The sequence below is a fragment of the Hylaeus anthracinus genome, unplaced genomic scaffold (genome assembly GCF_026225885.1).
Source record: "Hylaeus anthracinus isolate JK02 unplaced genomic scaffold, UHH_iyHylAnth1.0_haploid 12001, whole genome shotgun sequence".
In the NCBI taxonomy this organism is placed as follows: Eukaryota; Metazoa; Arthropoda; class Insecta; order Hymenoptera; family Colletidae; genus Hylaeus; species Hylaeus anthracinus.
In genome coordinates this window covers 4,041,258-4,067,741 of record NW_026534348.1, presented here as the reverse complement: position 1 = coordinate 4,067,741, position 26,484 = coordinate 4,041,258, and the positions used below count along the sequence as shown (strand labels likewise).

Here is a 26,484-nt window from a genome sequence, read left to right as displayed (position 1 = left end):
CGATTCTGACCGTCGAGTTCGATCGAGTATGCGAGTCTTGTCCGCACTCGCGTCCTCGTCGCCGGAAGTGGTGGCGGTCTCTGACAAAAGCGACGGAGACGCGCGTTCCTTCTTACTCCTCCTACATGGCGTTCCTCCTGCTGCTTTTCCTCCTTCCCGTCGTTCCCGTGCTCCCTGTCGGTTCTCCGCGCTTTTCTCTTTTCGTCTTTCACGCTGATCGCCTCGCCAATGACACGGCAATAGCCACGGTTCAAGGACAACCGAGCGTTTCCACTCAGAGTGGACAGAATTTGACTCGAGTAACGAACGACGTGTAAAAATTATTTGCAAAGAGATCAACTTGAGTATGATCGTGTCGGGTCGATTCGTAAGTAACTTCCGCTGCAGGTAATTAATAATTATGTCTTCAGGGAATCTTCTAGGAATGGGAATTTTTAATTTTACCTGCGACAATTAATGACGTAGTAGTTCATCTTTTGTTTTGTTCGTCTCTGGACTCGAATTCAGAACGTCCCCTTCTCGTCCATTTTGTTCTCGATGGCGTCTTTCTTCTTTCCCCTCGGTTCGACGTTCTCCACGCGACGCACGACACAACTATGGTGAAAGTCAATTACCTCGCGCAAGGTGCAGCAGCCGTTCGTCGTGTTCTGATCGATGAAGCGAACTCGCCGAACGACGTAACCGTGGAAAAAAAAAACAACGAATTCTTTGTTACTTCGGTCACCCTTTCCTCCCACCGATCGAATAATGTCTTCATCTCGACACGCTCGAGAGACGTAAATCGATGCACGCGGAACCAATTCCGTTCCCCCGTGAAACGTGTCGCCAGGCGATGAAATCCGATGAACACGTGTTTTTTGGTTTATGCTCGATTACGAGCGTAACGCGCCGCGACGCTTGGAAGAAGAAAAAAAAAAAACTAATTCTCACGTTTCAAAGCATCGCTTTGCGCCGTGGAAATATTGTGAATTGTAGCGATTCAGGTTTCGCCTAACGCGGCTACATCTGTCAGGATTGACGCGGTACGATGGTATAAGATCGAGCTGCTTTGAATTAATTTTAATTGAAGATGTCGCAAATAGAGTATTTACTGGCCGTTTCACCGAGCGAAGATGTTTTATCGATCGATGTTCCGTTCTTTGTGCGACACTCGAGTCGGGCGGTTGTTGTTTCGTTTAACGTTACTTCGGACGTGCATTTGATATATTACTATTACAACATAAGATTTATGTCCCAAGTATCCACTCATATTCGAGCCTAGTTACTTTATTAGTTAGTTAATGGAAAGTTCTAAGACGCTGCGGATAGAAGTGGAAAACCGAATAAACGAGATGCGAGGAATTGGATGGTCGAAAGTTAGGGATATTCTTCTATGGTCGTTCAGCGGTACATTCGGAGTAGAATTAAATCTGTTCCGGACACTTGGATCCTTCGTTAACGGAGTTCTAACGCGGTTACCGATCATTAGTTCGGAAGGCGTTCGTTTCGCCCCAAATGATTTTATTTTCCACGAGGAGAATTCGCCAAGAGGGTGCGGTACTCCATGGGACACCTTGCGCTCTCTCAGTGGAGCCAACCCCTTGGACGATATTTGCTATGGGGTCGCTATCGATCGGGCAGACCCTCTGTTTCCACGGTTTCACGGCAGCCCTTATGCCGGCTCTTATAACCCCATATATACCTACATATCCAGGGAAAGATAACTTAACGTCGTTACAGTATTTTCTCTTGCGTTTTATCTTCATTCGTCCCATCAGATTTTCATATCTCGTCTTGTGCCAAATCTATTGAAACTTGGGCATTCATTATTCCTACAAAAGTGACAGCCAGTCACTTCTCTACGCGGATTCATATTGTCACAGAGACGGAAAAAAAAGTTAAGTTTGAATAAAAATTTGTCCTATATTCGAAACGGTGTAACGTGTATATTATCGTCGATATTTTATATGTTTCTGCAATTGTGCATATTCTCGTAGATTTCCCTATACCTCCATTTGTCATAAACGCATAAATTTTCACAGTCTAGTCATCATCACAGAATTATGACAGAGCGTGCTGCACTTCCGAAGGAATTTTGTTACGTAGCTAATTCGTAACTCCATCGCTACTGTATTATGCCACAAGCGTATCGCTTCTCCTACATTACTTCCGTCAAAGTAGCAATCGCAATCGCAATCTCTAAGTGGATGTCGCGTTTCAAGGCCCCACGATATCGCGGAAACCGCCATCCGTTTCTTCGACGACCATTCCGTCCTCGAGTTAGCGCCAGAGACGATTTTTGCGTTAGGTCGCCGACCCTGCGCTTTTGTGCTAGACGTTTCGTGACGTGACACGCCCAGGGAACGCGAGCGCCGAGTTCGTAAATTTGCATAAACGACGACGCGATCTCGAACTTTTGGTCCGTGACGGAGGAATCGCCTGGAAAGTGGCGAGGTGGTGGTGCAAGGGTGTTTATGGCGTCGTTTGGGAGATTGGATTCCTCTCTGACTCGATGAATTCTTATTCCGTCGTACATGGCAAAGAACTTTTACATAAATATTGAACCGCGATTGTTTTCATGTTACAACATCAGAATTGACCGCAAAATTAAGCTCGTTACGGTTAACCATCGCGAGCTGAATGAAAATCGAGTATCCTGCTATCTATCGTCCTTTCGTTCGTTTTACGTAGATTCTACGTGGTTGTTCCACGAGGCCGTTGTCCTCGGGCGCTTCGACGCGTAAATTAACATGGAAATTACCACTGGGACATTTTCCGCTCGTCCATGGGACCGTCTTTCCGGCGTTATTGTCTCCTGCGTGTGCATAAGCGCCCAAGTGCTCGCTGTAATAATGTAAACACGTCGATTCCCGCGGTCTAATATGCAACACGTATTGCATTATTAGTTCGCAAGCAACGTCCCTAAGCGCGGTGCTTGGAAATCGCGCCAAGTTGACCCGAATAGCCAACCCCTCCATTTCTAATTTATTTGTCCGTTTAAATAAGAGTAACGTAACCGAAGCAATTTCAACAGAATCAATTTAAGTCGATGGAAAGTTTGTAAATTCGGTCTTCGTTACGAGCTTCTTCGAGTGGGCCTCGTTATGTTTTTTTAATGAGCGGCTGTTCTAGCTTTAATTAAGACTGTCTCTCAACCTGAAAACATTGAGAACCAGGTTGTATAGGACAGTTGAAGACAGCTTTTTTTTTTTGGAATAGATTAGACAATTAGGACAGCTTCTGAAACACAAAGGTCGAAGGATTTGTACGTTCGAATAAATTTAATTTAAAGCTTGACTTTTTTGGCTACCGTTTCCTCGAACAATTGAAGCGGAGATATCTAGAATGGCATTTTAGTGAATTTTTTGGGATTTCCATCGCTATGCGACGGCTCGTTGGAACGGCTCCCATGCAATTATGTGGATTATCGAAACGCCCAGACAAGGACGACTGGAACCACGCCCACGCACCCATGAAATGTCGCTATAACGAAATTCGTCCAACGTCGCGCGATTCCGCGTATGTAGCGTATAGTATCGATCCACCTAGGCTGGACCTCGACCTTGGTCCTTGGAATTATCCGGTGCATCGACCCTTTCGCGAGACACCCTGTATATACCGCGGTCGCGAACCCCCTTCGACTACGATTTTTGCTGGTAGCGGCCACGACGAGCTCCGTTCACCGGAAGTTCCACCATGTTTTTACCCTCGTGAGTAATACTGTCGAGCTACGTGCCATAGATCTCGATATCGAGCACAGATTTGCTTCGATGCGTGTTTAGACGATATTAGTATTAATTAATGATGAGGCTGATATATCGGGTTGTCCAGATAGTCCGTGCCAATTCTTAATAGAAATTCAAAGGCACGTGTTTGAACAGTGAGTGTAAACAGTATTCGTACAGCAACCGATCTAAAATAAAATCAATAAGAAAAGAAATAAGAGGTTAACGTTAATAAATAATAAACCTTAATTTACGCAAATTCTATCCTAAAAATATGTAGGTATGTTGGTTAATTATTTCTTCCTCAAAAATTTATTAATAAAATAAATATATGAAGTTTTATTTTAAATTGATCCTGTACGAATACTTGTTACACTGACTGTAAACAACCTTTCCATCTTTTAAGGAATGTACGCATGCTATTTGTTTTCAACTATTCCAATATATTCAGACCTGTACCACCTACCGAAAACTAAATAGTTGGGTGTCGATTAAGCGGAGCAATTCGATGTCGAAAGAGTCGTCGAGAATGTAACGCGACTAGCGAAGTGGAAGACAGTATTCGTCGAGAGCTCGGGAACTTTTGTCACGGCTAGTATCCACGGATCTCTGCGTTTCGTATCGAAACTCCAATAAACGGCAGGCGTGTTTTTAAAGGGCGCTTTGAAAACGACACAGAGTCGGCTATGATGCCCGAGTGGAAATGTTTTTAATTTCCATTGGACGGGAACGATGGCACGGAAACGGAACAGGGGGTTGCTATTCTCGTCTCCATAGCGCGAACACGAACGGGCCGACGCCCTTGCTCGGGCGATTATGCGATCGACCGTGTACCGATGGTTCCACGCTTTGCCTTTCCACCCCCATGGTCTCGTTCCCGTCACGAGCGCGACCGTGCACGGGGGAGGAAACGCTGACTGGCTCCTCGATATATTTAACGAAATCTGCTGGTCCCCGTGCCAGGAAGCTGGCGAACAACGCGCTTCGAGAAAAGTCGAGTATCCTGTCGGCGATCGATTGCCAATTTCCCGTGTTCCGATCAACTGGATTGCTTAGAACCTAATTTCCGAGATGGCGGGGAACGCCCTTCCAATTTCCACGAATCAACGTCTCCCACCAGTGGTTATACACTTGTAGAAACGCGTACTCCGTTCGAAAAAAAAAAAGAAATAAAATAATATGAGAGCAATCTCAAATCTACGATCTTCTCGACTCGAAAGGCAGCTACTATTCACATTTAACTCTTTTGTGTTTGTTACTGTTCCCATAACTCCTAATGAAATTTTGACACGTCGTCGTAGTCTTTAACATTTAGGAAAGATTTCAAAGGCTCCGGTCGCCTTGGTAGAAAACGTGTCCGACTAGGCACGAAATGACTTTCCTGGCAAAGTCGTGTTCGAGTGGCGCGTTCGATCGGTAGGCAGAAAAGTTGGCACGAAAGGGAGACGAGGAGTCGAACTGTTCGCCAAACCAGCTCCGCGGAAACACACAGACGGCGGTTATTGATCAGAAAGGAGGTCCGAGGCCGGGAGCAGCTGAGCCACCCTTATCTTTTTCCTAGGTTCCGAGTCTGTGCACGCACGTGGCCGTCGCACCCCATTCATAAGAACCCCCGAACGAACTCGAAGGCCACCCTAACCGGAGCACAGCTGTTGCTACGGGAATACTATCGATGTCGCCAATTAATCCGCCCCTCCCTAACGGCGACAAGTATTATTGCCTTCTCGCGACGTTTATGCCGACAGCCCAGAAACGAAGAAGTTGCCTTGGACCTCGAATCAAGACGGCACCTTCCTACGAGATACCCACGACGACAGCTACCCTCCGCAGACCTGAAACAAGTTTTCTTTGAAATGTAAATGAGAAATGAATATTTCAAACAACTCTTCAGTTAACCCCTGCAAACTTGTTTGGAAATATCTGAGATATCGACTTATTTCAAACAAGCTTTGAAATAACAGATGCGTGTTTGAATATTCTACAGCGCGAATAAACGAAACAAAATAATAATAATAATAATAATAATAATAATAAAAAAAACGCGGGAGGAATTCGTATAGAAGCGTCTTAGACACGTTTATAAATAACAGGAAGTAAAAGTGACTAAAATAACTGATGTTTTCCGGTACAGCGTAATACAAGTGGCTTATTTCTGTTCCAGATCTGTCAAAGAACCGTTTCGCCGAATTACCGGAAGAGGTCACGGAATTTCCGTTTCTCGAGAAGCTTCACCTCTACCACAATGCCATACGAATCATACCGGAAACTGTGGCGATGCTGCAGTCCCTCAACTACCTCGATCTTAGGTCTGTAATCGTTGTAAAATTATAGACATCCTTCCCGTGACGATGCGGGCGTTGAATTAACGAGACTCGGCTAGTTTCTTCGCGACAATAATTTCTTCGTGGCGAGCACTCGATCAGGGACAATCTTTTTAGCATTCATTATAGTCCTCAAGGGGGTATACCACCCAGTGATGGGGATGGTTTCTGTGAAGAGAATGTGAAAGCGCATTTAAGGAGACTTTACTTTTAACCCCTTTCGTACCATCGGATATTTCGAACCGAGCAAGTTGGATTTACTTTGTTCGCAGCCGCAACCAATTGACGTCTCTACCTCGAGAGATATGCAGGCTACCGCTGCAAACTTTGCTGGTCGCTCACAATAGATTAGCATCTTTGCCCGACGAATTGGGCAGAATGTCGGCGCTGGCCGAGCTCGACGCTGGCTGCAACGAAATCACGAGCCTGCCACCTCGGATGGGCGACCTTGCGCGACTCAGGTCCCTGGACTTGAGGAGCAACGTGCTCGTGCACCTGCCTATAGGTACCTTCCTATTTCCATCAAATTAATTCTACAAAAAAAAAAAAGCATCGTGTCCCACTAGCACACGTAGATTCATAAAATTCGCTAGTAACGACCGAGTTCTGCGCAGAACTGACGTACCTGAGACTCGTGAAGCTGGATATCAGCGGGAACCGAATATCCGTGCTTCCGAACGAGATGAGGAAAATGAAGAGCCTGGTGGACTTTCGACTGTCCGACAATCCTCTGACCTCGCCGCCTGCCTCGGTGAGCAAAACCTCTGTCGAGGATCACTCCAACTATTCACTTTCTCTCGCGACTTTAGCGGTGGACCGTTCTTCTCTCGAAAAAAGCATGCCGTACGTCACGACTTCGCAGCGGTAACGCGCTGCGAAGCTTATGGGAACGCTCCGTGGGCCTTTATGGAGGCCTGCGGAGCTGATCGATCGAGTAAAGCGAGCCTAAGGGCGGGGTTTATCAATTGTCTCGAATTTCAAACTGCCCCCAGCTATGCATTCGCGGGCGAACGCACATCTTCAAATATTTGGAGAGACAGGCGGCGAAGCACGAGAGGGCCAGGGGAGGCCGCGTCAGGAGAACACCCTTGGACGTCAGAGGTCACGCGACTTTGGACACGAGGGCCCACAGACGGCACAACGTCGACAGCGGGTACAGCACCAGCGACGGCGTCGACAAACGCTGGTCGCAAGAAATCCACAGCGCGGTTAGTTTATTCGTCCTTCTTCTAGCCCTCTTCTTTTCTCTTCGCTTCTTAAATGACCTCCGTAGCAGGCTCTTCTCGTAGATAATCGTTGCAATTCGCAATCAAATGTCCCAATAGCGGAAAGCAGTTGCTTGCGACAATTAAAATTGGCAATCGAAGAGTGAAATTTGTAGAAAAATTGTAAATATCTATAAATTTTGTACGTTAATAAAGTACTTATAAGACAGTTGTAAAAATTCACAAATTTCAATTTCATAACAACGCGACACTCGACAACGATTCACTGTACCTCCTACTGGACACCTTTCTGCAGGTGCACGACGGCGAGATTCGAGGACTGTGGCGGCAAGAGTGTTCGCCGCTCTCGATAACTTTGCCCCACGAGACGACTGTGAACGGATCCTGCAGCGGAACGTCGACTCCCAGCACCATTTCCCCAGGCGAGCACACGTCCCTCGAGGATGAGCTCGGCAAGGTACGTCTCCCGAGACTGTGTCGGTAGTGCAGCGCATTCTGTCGATAAAACTCGGTAACGTAGGGCTCTGGATCAAAGAATTTATCAACAGATCGTCCTGCATTGCCGGCAGAGTCTTATCGATGGAGTGTGTAGAAGGTAAAGGTTCTTTCGCGCGTCCATGAACGTTAACCTTAAGAGCGACCAAGTATAACCTCCAGCACGAAAGCTCTACCGCTCGCTCGCTTGGACTACCAAGTGTAAAACGCTCAAGTGGACATGAGGCATTACGGTCGCGAGTCCCGCCCGAAGCGTATGATACAACGTCTATATTTAGCGATTGAATAGAACTCGCGCGCCCCTTGAAAACGATATCTGTGTTGTCGAGGCGCTTGGCCGTCGTTCAAGCCTCGTTGAATGACCTTAACCCATTGAAAGAACTCGGTGCCGACATCCGTCGCGATTAACCCTCGTGTCAATACCGGAGAGACGCGCGCCGGACATACTCGGAGTACCAGAGGCATGTTAGGGAAATCGAAACAGTGAAGCCTTAAATTTTTAAAAAAAGAGTTGACACAGGCAGCTAGGGTTTTGGACAGCCTTGAGGCACTCGTAAACAAGTTGATAAACAATTTAACGAACGCTCCGAGGCGAACGAGTCATCTCGACTGGCGTAAGGGTTAACCGGTACTTTCACCCTCGAATCTCTTCCTCTAATGGACGCTGTTCGCAGGCCATGATACTGCACGATCAGTTGGAAAAGAGGAGGCTGGAGAGGAGCACCTCGGAGAACGGCGCCGATGTCAGACGACCGATGACCTCTGGCCTCTACCACGCGTCAATTACTCCACCCGGGTAAGCGAACCGTTAATAAAGCGATGAGAAACCGCTACGCATTAGCGTGACGCGATCCCAACGCGTCAGCGGGTCTCTATCGATTCGCGAACGCGGCTCGTGTCGCTAACCACGAAGCGTTCGTTTCTTTTTTCAGCCCTCTCGAAACCAGTCACTTGAATCAAACGCAGTCGGTGCCGACCAACACCCAGCCGGTCCAGCCCTTGCTCAACCCAGCGAACTCTATCTCTTTGGCGAACGGCGACGAGAAGAGGCCTCTCAATCATATCCAAACGTACAGGTACACAGTTTATCATATTCGCTATTTAATGGCGCAGGTGTTTGCGCGTTGTGGATGGATGCGGATATCCTAGTGAATGTTCGAGATAGAGCAACGACTACTTGAGATACCCTGATTTTCAGAGAGTACAAGGAGGCACTGAGGCAACAGAGAGTCAACGAGGGCCCAAGCGTGTACAGGCCACGAGAACAGGTTACCCCGCCAGGCAACGAATCGCAGAGCAACGAGACTGACTCTACCAGCAACAAGGAAGCCCTAGCTCTGACTGGGAAACAAATCTTCAACGAGGAGAACGCGACGAAGAGACCAGTGCAGAAGGTGACGCCGTCGCGCATCAACTACCAGAACACGCCGATCATCAACGGCAGCAACAACGAGTACAACAACAAGAACGGGAAGTACCTCGAGCAGCCGTACAAGAAACCTAATTCACCGATCAAAACCTCGTCGAGCATCTTATCCTCGGGATCCAGTCCCGGACACACTCCTAGACTAGTCAAAACCGCTGTAGGTTACGTGGAAGGTAATTTAAGAACCTTGAACGATGGGAACGTGTCCTGTTGAGTCCTCTCCGGTTAAACGCAATGGTGGCAATGTCTGTTAGGTAACAAGAGTCCCAGCAGAAACGGCGGCAGCCCAAAGTCGCCCCGTTCGGTCACTTGGAACAGCAACGTGCCAGAGAAGTACTCCTTCACTATGAGAAGGGAGTTCGAGCGTGCCAAGGAAGAGGCTGACTTGATCGAGCAGCTACGAACCGTGGGTATTTCTCTTCATCCCAGATATCGCCCGAGAAGATTAGTAACTCTGTAGATACTGTTCTTCTAAGAAGGAGATAATCATATCTGGGTTAACACGCGAAGAGGAACGAACGAATCGAGTTGGCTAACGTTACAGTTTCCTCTTTTCAGCACATAGAAACGAGGCTGAAGATGGCTTTGCCGGAGGACCTCGCCCCAGCGTTGACGGACGGAGTCGTCCTCTGTCATCTGGCGAACCATGTGAGACCCAGATCGGTTGCCAGCATCCACGTTCCTTCCCCAGCCGTGGTAAGCCTTTCGGAACAGTTTACTTAGATTCGAATACGCGAACGTGGACCTTTGAGATACATTCGACCTTCTTCTTTTCGCAGCCAAAGCTGACAATGGCGAGATGCAGGCGTAACGTCGACAACTTCCTCGAGGCGTGCCGGAAGATCGGCGTCGACGAGGTAAGCGATCCCCGTACTTCTGTCACCCGTTCTTTCTTTCGAGAGTCTCTGTGCTTTGTCTCTCGCTCGTAAACACCGCGGCATTAAATAAATAATCGAACTGTTCGGGCGAATAAATCGCCATGCGTTGGCTTTATTCGTCGTATTTTCAAACTTTGCCTACCTCTGGCTCTGCGTCCGCGCGTACTCGTTAAAAGGGCACGAGACTCCATGTCGCAGGCGTCGCTCGATACCGATTCGAGACGCCTTGAAAAAAAAAAAAAAAAAAAAATACACATCTAACGAACATTGATAATAATATAAACCATTCGTGGGCAACGTCGTAATTAACAGCTCCGACAGCCGTCGGTACGTTTGTCCATGACATTTCCAGCAACTACTAGTCAGTCCCCGATTTCGATTCAGTCGCGAGGTTGTAACGATGCCCGTCCCTTTCCAAGCATATCTGTCCATCGAATCGCAAACCGTGATTTCGAGGAAAGAGAGGAGCAGAGAAGCTTTAGTTGCATGCGCCTAGATTCGTATTTTCGCTTTTGTGTCGCCTCCCATCGCTACGTCCTGCTCGCCTTCGATCCAACGATCCTCGCAGCATTAACCGTCTCCTCGATCGGCTGTGTTCCATTTTTGCGATCCTCCTCTATTCGAGCAAGCTTCTCTTCGTTTAGACCATTCAAACTAGGAACCAGAGTTGGGTCTGTTCATCGGAGATCGAAACAGTTCTGGAACCCATGGATACCTAACTCTGGAGACAATTGCTCTCTCGACGAAGCACCTCGGATCTTCGTTCGATATTCCTCTCAAGAGCGAACCTTTTGAATCGGATCGTTGATCACGCGGAAGGTGTTTCTTCGATGATAGCGGTACGATCGAAACGAGGATTGCTCGTTGCGTATCAAGTAGAAAAAGAGAAGTGACAGGGCTTTGTATGAGAAAAACACAATCGACCAGCGACGTGGTAGAGACTGGGACTGAGTAGTATCGTTGTTGGTGTTGCAGGAGGTGTTAATGGACGCGGACGCAATCATGGACGTGGGTTACATGGACGCGTACGGGCTGGAGGCTCTGGCGCGTCTCGTCTCCGCTCTTCTCCTTCTCCGCGACGAAGGAGAGAACGATACCGAAGAATCGGCCTCAGGTTCATCCCGTACGATTCAGGATCGCGTTCTGTCCGTCATGCTTCTCACGGCATTCCTGTCCACCTTTGTTCTCCTCTATCTGTTCCCTATCCCCGACTAAAGAAAGAGCGACGAAGACGAGAACGCCAGAGCGCTAAACGACGGAACGAACGACGCTCGCAAGAGAAAACCACCATCGAAGATTATTCCGACCTATCGAGACGCCACTCGACGCGACGGCTCGCAGAGTACGCGTTCTCGATCCTCCGATGAGCGGTCGACGGATTTTTCCTGTCGATCCTTCATCGCGGATCTCGATGAAATCATTCGGTACCTCTAGAGCGCCACGATACTTTTGCGTACTCTCTGACAGTCTTCGACGATTGTTTATGTTTTGGGGCAAAGCAAGCTTGAAGCAATTTTGCAATGCCACTGGGAACGCCAGCTTCCCTTTGTTTTTCTTCTTTTTTTTTGATCGAGTCGTGGCACTTTGACACCTCGATATACCGTTAGCTCTCCCAACATTTGGCTCGCGAGGAGCGGTCGCCTAATTGTTAATCTCCAATTTTTTTAACACTCGACACCGCGTGCAGATCGTTCAAAATATTACACTGTATTAATGTCAGGAGATAAAAGCAGGGTCACGTATACTTCTGGCCAATAATCAGGTCCCGATCGGATGCGTAATGTTATCGACAAGACTGCATTATGTCTAAGCAAAAGACAATAGCATATAAAGTAGGTAATCAAACTAATATTAACGAGACGTAAATAAAATATAAAAAAAACGCGAGAACAATGATGAATGTATCTATCATTTGTTTACAGTAAGCAAACACTGCCAAGCCCGTGCTTCCACGCAGAATGTCCATAAACATGCAAAATCAAAGTCGTAATGAAAACATGTGTCTTTCCATTTGCTTTTATGCGTTCGATGATGACGTGATTAATTTTTATCTCTCGCGCGGCACCGTTTGCCAACAGAGGAAATTCCAGTGTGATATTTTTCAGCTTTCGATCCGTGTGTTTAAATTTATTAAAATTGGAGACCGTAGATAGGCGACATTCCTCGTTAGTCGACGGAATCGCGGCGCTAGCTTTAACAAGGTTCGTTTCTTCATCTCCGTCGTTTGTATTCCAGCGCCTCGGCGAATAAGTATTCATTAGTCGTTAAGTGTATCAACTTGGGCAGCTTGATCGTGCATTTAGTCCGCCTAGTTGTAGGAATCGCTAAGTAGCGCATTAGGTTAGTTAAGTTTTCGGTACGGCTTTTTTTGGCGCCGCTAGAGATGGGATGGATACCAGATACTACCATATCATTTTATATAAAATCGTTTTGATACCTATATACCTAAAACTGTATGTGATAATCGATACTCTCGTGGAGGTATTACATGATTTTTTCCATGTAATTTACTCGAACAATTTCCAAGTTATTAAGAATAATCCGGAGACGCTAAATGGGGGCTCAAAAATGGAAATTAACACGTTCGCGCCGGCGTGTACCACCGGTGGGTCATGTCTGCACGTGTATCGGATGGCGTGCACCACCGCGCCGCCCCCATGGGCGAGAATGCATATAGCAGCGCCGGCGTGAACGTGTTAATTCATGGACCCTGATTCTATGTTCTCTACGCTTCGACACTGTTTAACGTTTCCAATACTTTGGTATCGAACTGTTCGAATATCATAAATGGTATTAATCCTATCGCTAGGTATAGCCTTCGACGAATGAGAACGTGAAATCAAAGAGCGCAATCAAAGCTGCTGGAACGCTTCTCGCATATCAAACTCGATCGTCTCGCGAAAACATACCTTGATCGACGATCTAATCGACTCGACGTCGGCCCAAGGTGTTTCTTCTCGCGTAATTTTTCTCTCGCCCAAGTCTAGATACAATAATTTCGTTGCCGACGAATCTCTCTCGGTCCCGATACACCAATTTAAAGGAAGAAACGAATCGATTCTCACGGCTGGTATCGCGTAGTATAACCCGCAATCGCGACGGTGGCCAGAGTCTGGCACAATTTTCGTCTGGATAAAAATTCCCGAATAACGAAAATAAAAGACGAACAATTTTCCATTCGTCGATGAATGAAGATTGGTACCGTGGATGGAAATGATGTTTCGCGCGATATATAAAAATTCACGTTCAATCGTATACAAATTTTATTCGTCGTCCGCTGTTCGAATAAAAATCGTGCCCGTCGCCGATTGGCGGTGTTGAAACAGAGAAATGGGAAGAAAGAAACGTTCGTGTATAGCCTCGGATGGTAGTATTTTTTTAAACGTTCGACCAATGAAATCGCCTACGGCTCTTTCAGGATTGATGGGTCTGTGATAGGTAGCCTTCGTGTACTACAGGATTCGCAAACAAGGTGCTAGAAATCTCTTTCGGTTTCAAAGATTTCCTATTTTGGTACGTAGGTCTTAACGCACATTTTTCGAACTTCTATCGAACGAACCGCGATTTCACCGTTCATTTCTTCTTCGCTATCAAATTCTCGGTTTTCGTTTGCGCCACGTCCGGGACAAGAAGAGCTTTCGTTTTAATGGAAAGAGCCAGAGTTGGGCAGCGGTTCCTTTCTCGTTGCTTTGCTGTCTCCTTTTCGATTATCGCTCGAAACTTATTGAATCAATCAGAAAAATCATCGCTGTTCCCTCGGTAACAGAGAGCTGGGCATTATCTAGATCGAACAATTATTTAAGTAAAAAAGTCTTTCGAGTTACTTTCCATTTTGCCCAACGCTGGTGGGGACCGCGTGTAATCGACACACCACTCATACAAACACACACAATTCACCGACCGAGCTGTCTCGGTCGTAGCCTAAGATAATTCTACATATTTTCGTATGATCGCAAACTGAATCGGGAGAAACGAAACGTAGCGGGCGTACAACAAAGAACGTGTATCATTTAGTATATATATATATAACGCGCGTATAACTTATTCTTAATATATTCGTACGGTAAGAGATTATTGTCTAACGGTAAGAGTTTCAGGAGAAACGGGTCCTCGAATTGCACGAAACAAAAGCCAATTTACTTCCGAATTTTGCGTCGAATTTCGTATACAGGGATGGCCATTCCATTCGAAACTTCGTCGATGAAAGATGCGGTTTTAGTGAGCGGCGGACCACTCTGTGCTTTTCGCAGTAGTCCAGTGCCAAACGCGACGAATAACCAGAGACGGGGATGACACTTATCTGGATAAATAATTCGAGTAACGAATAAATGGTCAGTAACTGTCCATTCGTCTCTTTTTGAACGAAACTTAGGATTTGAAATGCAGAATGAAGTGTTTTGAATACATAAAGATTTCATTCTTTGGTTGAATAAATTATGATTGGAGAGTTTTATAAAAGCTCGCCCGTCTCTGTCGTAGCGACTCCGTTTCTCCCTCGAGCTCCGCGTCGCTGCTACATCGAACGAAACTATGAGGGTGGAACAGTATAGCAAACAGTATAGTATAGAACAAATACGTAGCAACATCCGGGCTCAGATTTTTCCAAACCAACACAAAGTTAACAAACAGAAATTTATGAATAGATTGATTGGAATAACCGAATCGGATACAACGACGTTTAACTGCAATTATTACAAGCAACACGCGACATTAACATAATCGATCACTCGCTATACTTTCCACCCAGAATCGATCGAGAATGCACAAAGGAATTTTCATGGGAAACGAACGGCTTCTACTTTACGGTCTACGGTTAGATGGATAGAAACTTTTGAGAGCCAACGTTGAATTCTCTACCCCCCTTTTTTAAACGTATACACTTGGAAGTTGCCGTGCCCCGTGTTCATCGTAAACGTACTTACACTTAATAACGCCAAAACGTACGGTTGTTTAAGGGAACGCGGCCGAATTATATCTTCCAGAAACTCCGCGTCGCTCTCCGCCCGAGACGAGTTCCGTTTCGCTGTATTTGCATTCATTTGAATGTTTATCGATTTCTAGTCCTCGGTGTTACACTTAATCTTAAGTTCAATCCTCGGTTCTAGTCAACAGCGGTTTCTTTAGTTTTCTGTAATCATTGTTTTCGCTTAAGTCACCCGTTTCGGTGAGAGGAACCCTTCGTGACTCGTTACTTAATATCTTTTAGTACTTTTGTTCCTTTCGTCCACTACTCTTCCGTCCGGTGGCGCAACCAGAATTTTCAAACAGGGCCTGAGCAGAGTTCTTTTGCATCTCTATCGCTGAATGAAAATAGTTAACCATCTGCTATTCCAGAAAAATAATTACACATTCGTGTTGCTCCTCTGCCATTATTTTGAATATTTTGTAAATTCACAAAATAGACATTCAGGACACCCCCTAGCCCACTGGTTGCGTTACTGCTGTGGTCCGATCGAGGACCATTGTTTTCAGGGCTGATGGCCAAAAGTTCGATCGTAGGCTCGCTGTCCGAGTTGGTAATTGTTCGTCGAAGATGGGCAAAATTCCAACTTCCGGATACCGGTATCGAAGTGTTCACGATGCATCAGTATTAGTTGGATCACGGTCGAACGTGGCTCCGATCAGCGTATCGAATTAATCGCAACCGTAAGACTGTGTTTCAGTATAATTTTATTTGTGGTCTAACTATTGCCTTTGGCGGTCTGCCGCAGCGCTTGTTCTCTTTTTCCTTTCGTACGATTAATTTTTTCTTCACGCTTCCGCAAGAGAGGCTGCGTCGTTTATTCTACTCGCAACTATAGCGATAACGTAGAACGGACGCGTGATAAGGAGATCGAACACGAAATCATTCCGTTGCATTAGCTTGTATAATTGTATAATTTTTGTAAAGAACAGAGAGAAGGAGAAAGAGCGTATATATACATATATATAGATTATATATTATATATTATTATTATTATTATTATTATTATATTATATCATACTATATTGTATGAACACAGATATATGGTACGTTGAAGCTACTATTCTCTTTGGTCGTTTTATTTTTATTTGTTTCGTAAATTGTACGTAAGCTGACTACGAGCTTTAGATTGATCGCTCTGGAGAAATCGGTGCTTCGTTTTCTTTTTTTAATACCTTGTTGTTTTCTAAGCTTAAGCATTTTTCTACGAACTATCGAAAAGGCGAAGCCTCCTCCTCTACTATTTATTATAATTCACGTTCCTCCGATCGATCGTGTCTACCCGTAGCGCCCAGACGAATAAGTTTATTTGCCGCGTCGCGTTTGATTCTGGGATCTATGGGCGGAACACGATCGTTTTGTATCTTACCTTTCCATTTTTGTACGATCGAATTCGCACACTATCGTTCGTCGAACGAATTCACAGGTTTTGATGCGACCAGGACGTACCACTCCTTCAATCGAGATCAGTGTTATATTTATATTGCCCTCCCCTCCTACTCTTATTTATGCCCGTAACACGAAGAAATTGTAGCTTCGTAACATTAACTATGAATCCTCGTCGCAGTCACGGTGAATCCGTACGTTATGCTCGCGCTTAATTTATATCGCAACGCAGCACGATGAGAACACGGTTACGCTATCGGAATGAGATCGGATTAAATCAGTCGACCGCCGAGAAGAAAAAATAATACAGTCACAACAGTACGCAATCTCTTATTCGAAATCGTTTACGAATATAGAAGTTTCCGGAATTCGAAATGTTAGTTAGATTCTTGTTGGTAAAGTGGAATATTCTCTATGTAGAAGTTAGCGACGTAGAGTAAGTACCCTGTAGGTAGGAATCGGCAATGCAGAATCCCAATTGGTCGCAGGTATCGACACAGCGTTTTGCATTATCGGCAGATTATTCTTATCGAAGTGTTCTGCACTACCGAGCCTACGGAGTACCTTAGACAGACCTCGTGTACTGATGTAAATCGATCGACAGTGGCTTCCGATTTTAACCGATACACTCGTCCTGCGTTCCTGTGTTCAGTTGCTCCGATTGGACCCGGAGAACAACCGTTCGATACATTTTTTTCTCGTATGCTCGCGCTACAGCGCTGTACACGGTTTTGCATTCGAGAAACGTACTCTGTAACACCGATTGTACGACTAACACATAACGATTGTAACGCTATTTCCACTGATAATAAAATATTCTTTTGGTAAAATTTGCCCTGGACGAATCGAGTCGCGACTGGCTGTCCCCGACCTTGCAATTTCGTTGTTACCGAGTATTGTGGAATTTTATGCTTGTCGTTTTCAGAACCTAGTATGCTGCGCCAGCGACGTGTTAGAGGGTGGCCGAGGAGTGGTTCGCGTGGCTGTGACGGTCTCGGAGCTGCTGAGGTTCCATCAGACCCGTTCGCCGCTGCAGACGTCGTCGTCGACGGTGCAGAACCACGTCCCTGCTTAGCGCCAGACGATATAATTCCTCCGAAGGAACTCATCGACCACGGGGAGAAACAAACGGACACGGCCACATTTTTCCGATTGCACGACGAGAGGGAGTCGGAAACGATCCCGAATCGCGGTCTCTGGTTGGATCCTGAGACCACGATCGCCCGTGACCACGTTTTCCACCAACTGGCTCGAAGAATCGAGGGCACCTGACGCGATCGCCAATCTCGAGACTTTTATGCTCCCCTACCACGAGCGGCGCCAAATTAAAAATTTAAAGGAAGGTGTAGGTAATGCAGAGTGCTCTGTAGACAAACTTCGATAACGTAGAGTACTGGATTGGTAAGGAAAATCGCTTCGATGGGAATACAGAACACTCTGTCGGTAAATCACGCGAGCAAATTTGGTTTCTATGTTATCGAGTCTTATCTACAGAGAACTCGAGAGTACTGACTAGGTACCTCCTCTTATCTCACCAATCTATTATCGCTACATCGAATCTTCTTGTAAAAGTGAATACCATGATTCGTGTGTTTAGACACTGAGCATTTATTCCGTACTAAATGAATGTAGATTAACAGCATGAATCATGGTGCTTTTTATGAAGACCTCAGGACTGCACTCTTTGAGGTCGTTACCTTAATTCGGCCCTGATCACGCGCGTCAGGTGATCTCGTGCTGCAACTATTCGACGTAAACGTTAGACTACGACCAACCATGACACTCGAGTAGATATACGAAACTTTTGTATCGGAAGGACGAGCGTATCTTTGTACGGAAGAAGAGTAGCTGAGACTAGGGTAAAATCGTAGCCGCAGACGGCCACGTAGCGCAAATCAAACGACGATTAGAGGAGTTAATCGATATTGGGGACACTCTTTTAGGACACTCTTTCTTTCTCCTGCAAAGCAGAATCACGTCGCAATTGATCAAGTCCTTCGTTAGGTAGTTCAAGAAAACTTAAGGAGAAAGATCCCTGTAAAGTTCACCGAGGAAATTTTACAAGAGATTTGCGTATCAGGTATTTCTATATGGATCCATGGACCGAACCATTTATTGTTTAGTTGAATCTCTGGTTTAGTTGGATCATCTCTAGTTCCATGAAAGTGTCTCCAGTATCTGTTAGCGTCCTGTATATCCGTGCTTTCTAATAGCTGGTTACTACGAGACATTTGTATATCGTAACGTGGAACAATATTCAATCAAAAGAAAACAAAGACATCGAAATTCTCTCGACGTTCGAGCAACCCGCGACTAAATCCGAGCGTACCCGCAGCGTATCGAGCTGGTCAAGACGTTTCCAAATCGGATTAGCGAGACCCTATCCGTTTCTATTCGAGCATTATTCGGTTCGTTCCACGATGTTTTAGCAGTTTTACTCCCCTTGGAGAAACAGGTGTTCCTACCAGAGGAAGGTGGACTCTATATCGAGCAAATTTTAATCATAGTAACGATTCATGGTTGAATTAATCATTGATTCATTTCTGTAATCGACTAACGCTAATCAGTTAAGAATTAGTTGGCTAACGCCCAAGTCTGACTGGGACTTTTGCCCGTGTTTGATTAGTCTCGAAACGACGTGTACGCGTGACCGACAGCAGGCAAGCTAGGATTCTGCGCGAAGCGGACGGTAAGTTAGTTAGGAATTTTTTCAATGTCACCGACGATCGAGCGCGGACGTTCGATCGCGTGGATCGAGGCGCCGAGTATCGATCGTCGACGGCGACCCACCGATCGACGGGTCGTCGATATATCGAGAATCATTCGTGCGTTTAAGATTAAGGCCTAGGTGTTCACGGTAACGTATACCGACAAAGCGTTGCAACTTTATTTTCGTCGCCCATCTCTCAATTACCAAACGACGCGTATTCGACGATACCGAGCTGTTCTTTTCCGTCAAATGTATCGATTCCGAGTACCGACCAACAATTTAGTGATAATTGATTTAGTAATGATTCCCGAAACGATAACCCCGTTAGGTGCTAAGCGTAATATCGTTAGCTGTAATTTCTTTTTTCTTTTTTTTTTTTTTTACGAGTGACCGCGTAAGGGGCACACGAAGGATCTCATACGTTGTGATCGGTAAGGTTATCGAGCGTTTTGAGTTTCGGTGTCTAGCTAGGGGGAGCCGTCTCGATACGTTTCAAGGAATTTTTCTTTTTCTTGGTCTGCAAAGGGTCAACAAAACTGATAGTAAACGTTTTCCGAACTCCCCCCACTGAACACCGATCATAGACGATTATATCATGTATTCGTATTTATTGTGCCAAAGATATACGTTAATTCTTCTCTCTATCTTTCGCGTCGAGGACGAACCAGCTGAGGGACGGCGTTTCGAAATCGTCTCCGAAGGTAGAGCACTGCCATGTCACGTTTTCAGCGAAGGTTCCTCTAAGGTAATAGAGTCGGACGATAAGAGCGACCGTCTCTCTTATATCGATTCGAAATCGTTCTCGACGCTATTCGTTCTTCGAACATCGACACTGTCTGTCAAGCGCAGTTGCGTTTTTCTTCGAAACCCTTTCGACTCTTCGTCTATTTACCTACTTTCTCTCTTTCGCTTCGTTTCGTTCGGCCAGCACCGTTCGTAGGTACACGCGAATTTGTGAAGCGACACGTCGCTGCGGAATTGCATTATTATTCGCTCAAAAATCAACCGCGCTCGCGCGTCTTTCGTTGGAATCGTGCGAGGAAGAACGCGTTGGCGAATCGACCGGCCATCGATTTTGGAGCACCTCGATCCACGAGGTACCGAGAGACAGTATTACTCATCCCGGGAAGAAAATACCGGAACGAAAATTCGAGATTATCTGCGTTTACCGAGTTGGTCGACCTGCTCCAAAACGCTTGGTTGTTCGACTAATTATTATAAATACGTCGCACGTAATATATTTAAAGAAGTAACGGATACAGTGTATAAAATAAATCGAGAAAATCTCCGTATGTCTAATCGCTGGTGTAGTTCTTGAACGACCTGAAACCTAGTCCACTTTTTACATTCAAATATCACGCTTGGGCAACCCATAACACTCCTGTACTCCTCTATCGAAATCTACCTCCAACAACTCCACGACGAGAGCACTGTTTGTCAAATCTACTCGCAAAGATTCAAGTTTATCGATAAAGATTGCCAATCACCGATGCCTATCGTACCTTTGAACGTCAACGATCACAAAAATGTTTATCCACGAAATTACGAGGATGAAAATGAACGACAGGTGGAGTCCAAACAGAAGTAGCGAGCGTCCGAAGAAAATTACGAACGAGGAGGTGAAGGAGAAATCCCAACGATCAACCCCATGGAAAGGCGAGTCCATGCTCCTCGGTGTATACGCGGTGGGACCAGCGAACCAGGTGGGAAACGACGTGGGTGGACCACGATGGGCGGAGTTGGAGGCTCTAGAAAACTCCATTTTGTTCGAGGAAGGCGGTCTCGGTGTTCCACCTTCCCCTCTACCAGGTGGGTACCACCTCGGGACACCTTCTCGAGGTGGAGGGAACGCGAACGCGAACATTGCCGAACAGGAGTTCGCGATACGCGTGTGCTCGCTGCTGGCCGGTTCTGCTTCTTCTCTAGTAGTCGCGTGGCTCCCTGGAAACCCGTGCTCCGTCCGCTTTACTCGTCCACTCTATCCATCGTCCGTCATCTGTCAACCGTCGTGCCACCGCGTTAGTTCGCGTCTGCCGCCTCTCGAGATCTTTTCGATCGTGTCGCGGATCCTGGCTGTCGAATCGACTCTATACACTATCGATCGAAGAGTGTCCTGGCGCGCGTCAGATTGTGAATCACGTCGACTGGTCAGCTCCAGATAGTGTCCTCTTTAACGTCCAGAGATCATTGGTCGAGAAATACCCAGGCGCTTGCACCGTTAGATTGTGAATTCCGAGTATCGACTCGCCAGCTTTAGATAAAGAAGTGCCCAGAGCCCGGAGACTGTTGGGTCGAGAAATCCTCTGGCGATTCGATTGTTAGATGGTGGATTGTGACTGTCGCGCGATTCTAGACTTCTGAGAGCGTCGATTTAAAGATCCCTGACATTCGGAGCATAGTGAATCGTAGCTGCCATGTGACTCCAGCCTCCGTGATCGTTGTCTCTAGTCTTTGGACTCCCGTGGACCCTGTCACTTGACCCTGGAGTCCTTATATCGAGTCGAGGAATTTTGAAACCTCGCTACATGGTCCATTAAATCCCGACGAGTGACCGTGAGCCTCCGATGATACCCTTTAAGGAGCTATAGACCCCGAAGAACTCTCGTGGGAGTCGAGAGGGACGCGCGGAGCGACCTGGCAAGGGAGCGCGAAGAATGATCAATGATCGAGCGGTTGGCCCGCTCCGTTCACGGAACCAGAGCACCGCCTGTGAGTTCTCCGCCAATGAGGACCCTTGGCGAGCCGTAAACACAACAAGAGAGGACGGGTGCGCCGTGACTCGAGCCCAGGTTCATTGATATTTCCAGGTAACGCGAAAGCCGTTCTCGCGGTACACAACAGAGTACACGGTGTATACAGAGTAGTTTTTGCCAGGCACCGAGTACAAGACGAGAGACACACGTTTAGTCTGCAATGGTACGCGCCAGTGATAACGATCCAATTCGCCAAGACAGTGAATTCTCCCATTTCCGATTGGAACTGCAAGGATCAACGAGACTGGATCTAACAGTCGTCGATACCGAAAGGTTTCGAACAAGTAGCATAGTAGCAAACGAAATCGAACGATCGAAGCGGAACTGCAAGGATGCGTACTGCTAGCAACACTGGGTTTAGACGAGGTCTCGAGCAAGTATAGACGGATAAATACAGTTTCCAGTGTGGTTAAATGGTACTAGAAGTGGACGAGGTTGAAGTGGAGCTTCAAGGTCTCGAAAGGGTTCGAGAAACATTGAATCTCCGGCGAGAATCCATCACACTCGGAGTCGACCGACTAGCGATAGAGCATCACCGACCTAAACGTTCTTCGACACTGACATAACAGTACCGATATCGAAAGAGTCCGAGCGTCAGCACAGACAATTACGCATCAGATTTCTGGTGCACGTCGACGTCGGTTACTCGATACAAGAATTTGGAGTTCCACCGACAGACTCGATAAGCCGGGCAGATATCGTTCGATGATATCGAGCGTCGCGATTAGGATCCTTTCCGTTCGTCGAACTCGATACCGTGTCCGAGACCTTTCGAGGATCGCCACGTACAGCGAACGCGACACCGGCGTCGACTTTCCGCGCGAAATCACGGTTGACTCGAGAACGAGGAGGCTGCACGAGGGTTGAAAGGATCTATCGATCGTCGAGCTGCGCGAGGAGAGATCGAGTCGCGCGGCGTACGATGCGGACAAAGAGGACGTTTCGATTTCGATTTCGATCTCGATTTCGACCATCGGTGTGAATCGCGAGAGGACGATTAGCTTCTCGCTCCTTCCTTTGTTTCTTGTTTTTTTTTTATTGTTTTTTTTTTTGTAATCCCGATCGCCTCGGTTTCCCACGAGTGGAATATTGTGCGAGTCAACGATGGACCTGAGCACAACGCCGAGGAGAGCGACGGAGGGTGTGGGGGACCTTCAGAAAACGCGAGTCGCCAAGAGCGTCTTCAGCATCCGCAGCTTGGTCGACGTCGAGGAAGCGGACCTGCCCGCCAACGACGACACGGACAGGGCGCAAAGTGAGTTTGTCGCTTGGTTTTGTTTATTCTTGGGACGCGTGTCGCGGAAAAACTAGAGTACAATCTATTCTGAATAATAACTAATTGTAATACTTTGGTATTATACTTTGTATGTCTCTTCTTTATGTACTGGACCAATGAATCGAATCATCGATCTTCAGCATGCGAAATAGACATGGTGTCGACCCTTTCTTTCCATGCTTATTCGATTCGACTCGGTTCGTTATATAAATTCCTGACTCGATTCAATTAATTTATCTCTGTTCTTACATAACTGGAATAATCATTGGATAAAGGAAACAATCGTTCGGCTTCGTCTAACGTTCGCGGTCCAAACTGTCCGCCCCGAAATGGTTAACAAAACGAACGGTACAGTATCAGTCGATGATATACACTCGAACTCGACTATAACGAGCACGTATAAAGCGAAATCGCCGGTGTAACGAGCAAAAACCCATAACGAATTTAATTTACGCTTATTCCCATACAATTGTTCACTTTTACAGCTTTCATAACTGCGCGCGAATACCGCACACATTCCTCTAATAAAAATTCTTTCGAGAGGAAATTGAAGATATTTCCAAACGAAGTCGATAAAAGAACCGTCAACCCTTCGGATTCGTAAAGTCTAATTGATATCGTGCTTGTTATTAATTCGAATTGTTTCCAATTAGGGGCAAACAAATCGCGATCAACGTCAAACTCGTCCGTAGTATATACACGCGTATTAGTATAAATAATATTCTATTGGAAGTGGGGCTCGCTATTAAGAAAAGAAAATCGAGAAAATTACATTCAACAAATTTTATCGCATAATCGATCGAATGATAAACACGTTAGACGCCAAGGTACGATTGAAAATATATAAGAAGAAAAGCGAGAGTCGTGTACACGTAGAATCGCAGGAATAAAATCCCGAGCAACGATTAATAGATTCAACGAAATAGTTGACACCGTAACATACGGAATTGCTTGTTTACGAATTGTGCTACGTAAAAGCCTCGGGCTGTGATTAGAACCAATTAAACTGCAGATACTAGCGATGTTAATAAGAGCGGCGATAATCTAAAAAAAAAGAAAATTAAATCGGCGAGCAGGAAACGATCATGAATAGTCAACAGATTAACACGGATCGGAGTAGGAATGTAGTCGCGATCGGTTCTCTCCGCATTTGCAACCTAGTTTGCACGCAACAAACTGCATAAATTTATGCTAATCTCCGCCGTGACCGGCGATATATTTTTCCTCCGATACGGTGATGGAATCACACCAGCGAGGCGAGCAAAATTTCATCTCGATCGATGGGAGAACGAACGACCGATCTCCACGATACCGCGGCAGGACTGGGCATCTCGAAATCTTGTGGGAAACGGTGAGATCTGATCGTATGTACATGGAAGGTGAATCAAAATATTGTCGAGATAACAGATGACTAAGAAACACATCCTATGACGATTTACTCGCCACGTTTCTTCCGCGTTTGTTGTACAAGTAATCGCTCCAGATTACGAACTTTCCTAGACGAATCGTCGCGAGTGTTGACGATTCGGAGTCTCGCCAAAGCCAGCGACGCTCCATCGCAAGTTCATTCGGATACCAGGGCAGAATAGTGTGTAAACACGCTGCGCGAAATCGCGACTCATTCAAGGCGAGACGACTGTCACAATTCCAGACTATCGCACAGTGGTATAAGCATGTTACGTAAAATTTAGCGGTCTTTCTTTTCTTGACAGGTGGTCATCTTCCAAGTGACCCTCTAATAAACCTCGTTTATGGCCATTTGTAAAACGCACATATACATTAGCTCTACCGGAAAGTTCTGTCCGTTTTTAGAACGAAACAGAATAATACATTTTCCGTACCTTGAATAAGTTTTATTGAATAATATAATTTCGATCATTTTCAATGAATATGCGTATATTTGTTGAAAGTTGTAACCGGAACGGACAGAACTTTCCGACAGGGTTGATAGAATTTAAACAAAAATTTCTCTTACTCCTGAAGATACATGTAAACAGCAAGTAAGAGGCAAGATGAGGACCGGTGTTCGTTTCCTTGGAATTAATTCCCAAAGTAGGGATTTGCTCGAACTTTTCCTACGCTTTGAAAAATCTGTGCATCGAGGATCCTCCCTCGGGATCTACGCGGAGCGTGTCGTCGAAATGAGATCTCGTCGATCGCGGCGACGAACTTTCCAGGAACCGAACCGCCCGGCATTCCGCGGCCGAGAAACGCTCCGGCTTCGAGCGTACTTTTTTGCCAGCGAGCGCCTTTTGTGCTTCGTGCTTCAGCAGGAACAACCAGTCCTTGTAGAGCGATCGAGTCAATTAAGGCTCACTTATACTCGGTAAATTGCGATAAGACGACGATTAAGTTGAAATTAGCTCTCCTGCCCCCGTGGATCTTGCAAAAAGTGTATCAATGTCGTTATTGCCGACACGTATCGAAGGTAAATTAATACTCGTTTCTCAACCGTTCCAATTAAACGAGTTACACGAAACGAGCATGGGATTTCTTTGCCCGACGATCCAACCGTTTCAAACTTGCTCCCACAACGGGAATCCCCCGATGGCTCGATATTTAAGTAATCTTGGTGACGGAGCTCGAGATTCCAAAGATAGCGATGCAAAGTTTTGGCCAGCTTGCGACTATCCGAGGTTAAAGTTTCAGAAGGTATTTGCGATAAACTCTGACGACAAGTTCTTCGATAGACCAGGACTGTGCATTGGCGAGCCTTGTAGACAGGATGCACTGCACCGATCGGTCGATATTTAACCCTTTGCACTCGAGGTATTTTCTTCTGGTATTTGCCAGAATTCTAAGCTATCTAGATTTGAGAATAAGGTCACCTTTACCTCGCTGACAATCATTTTATTGGCACTTGGAGTTCCAAAGAAATTAAACCTAAAGAACCATTAGGTATTGTAGATTTGCTAGGTGAAACCTAATGGTGACTGAGAGTCACATCTCGAGTGCAAAGGATTAACACGTTCTCGCCGGCGCTGCTATTTGTGTTTCTCGCCATGGGGCGGCGCTATGGTGCACTCCATCTGATAGACCCGCGAGCGTGAGTCACCGGTGGTACACGCCGTTCGATGGAACGTACAAGTGCGAGCCACCGGTGGTACGCGCCGCAGTGAACGTGTTAAATTAACTTCTAGATTCAGATGCAGAGTTCCGTTTCGATTTGGAAAAGCTGAGAAAACGTCTCGACCGGCCGCGTTTCTAGCCGGTCGATATGCAAACTAGCTGACAACCGCGATAACTCGCATTACTCGACTTTCCTCTCTCGGAAAATAAATAGCGAATTACCATTTAGCCGTCGGCGATAAAACCGAAACGAGCCCGCGCACCGCGATAACGGAAT

The 26,484-nt window shown here is 46.2% G+C and overlaps 2 protein-coding genes across 5 annotated transcripts in view; both read left to right on the top strand.

The window, feature by feature from the left end:
- LOC128890978 (leucine-rich repeat and calponin homology domain-containing protein) overlaps positions 1-20,565 on the top strand; it is a 37,418-nt gene extending 16,853 nt beyond the window's left edge. Inside the window, exons 2-13 of one of the 2 annotated variants that reach the window (XM_054150067.1) lie at positions 5,866-6,010; positions 6,298-6,530; positions 6,640-6,776; positions 7,018-7,233; positions 7,547-7,708; positions 8,421-8,542; positions 8,679-8,822; positions 8,945-9,345; positions 9,427-9,578; positions 9,731-9,868; positions 9,952-10,029; positions 17,325-20,565. In XM_054150067.1, the coding sequence (XP_054006042.1) occupies positions 5,866-6,010; positions 6,298-6,530; positions 6,640-6,776; positions 7,018-7,233; positions 7,547-7,708; positions 8,421-8,542; positions 8,679-8,822; positions 8,945-9,345; positions 9,427-9,578; positions 9,731-9,868; positions 9,952-10,029; positions 17,325-17,474 (2,078 nt within the window). In that variant the 3' untranslated portion in view covers positions 17,475-20,565. Of the gene's footprint in view, positions 1-5,865; positions 6,011-6,297; positions 6,531-6,639; positions 6,777-7,017; positions 7,234-7,546; positions 7,709-8,420; positions 8,543-8,678; positions 8,823-8,944; positions 9,346-9,426; positions 9,579-9,730; positions 9,869-9,951; positions 10,030-11,025; positions 15,544-17,324 lie in introns of those variants that run through there. The other variant, XM_054150066.1, reaches the window with a different exon arrangement.
- A 126-nt stretch (positions 20,566-20,691) lies between these two features.
- LOC128890999 (homeobox protein aristaless-like) overlaps positions 20,692-26,484 on the top strand; it is a 121,412-nt gene continuing 115,619 nt past the window's right edge. For 2 of the 3 annotated variants that reach the window (XM_054150112.1, XM_054150111.1), the window contains exon 1: positions 20,694-23,117. In XM_054150112.1, coding sequence (XP_054006087.1) covers positions 22,967-23,117 — 151 coding nt within the window. In that variant the 5' untranslated portion in view covers positions 20,694-22,966. Of the gene's footprint in view, positions 23,118-26,484 lie in introns of all 3 variants that reach the window. The other variant, XM_054150113.1, reaches the window with a different exon arrangement.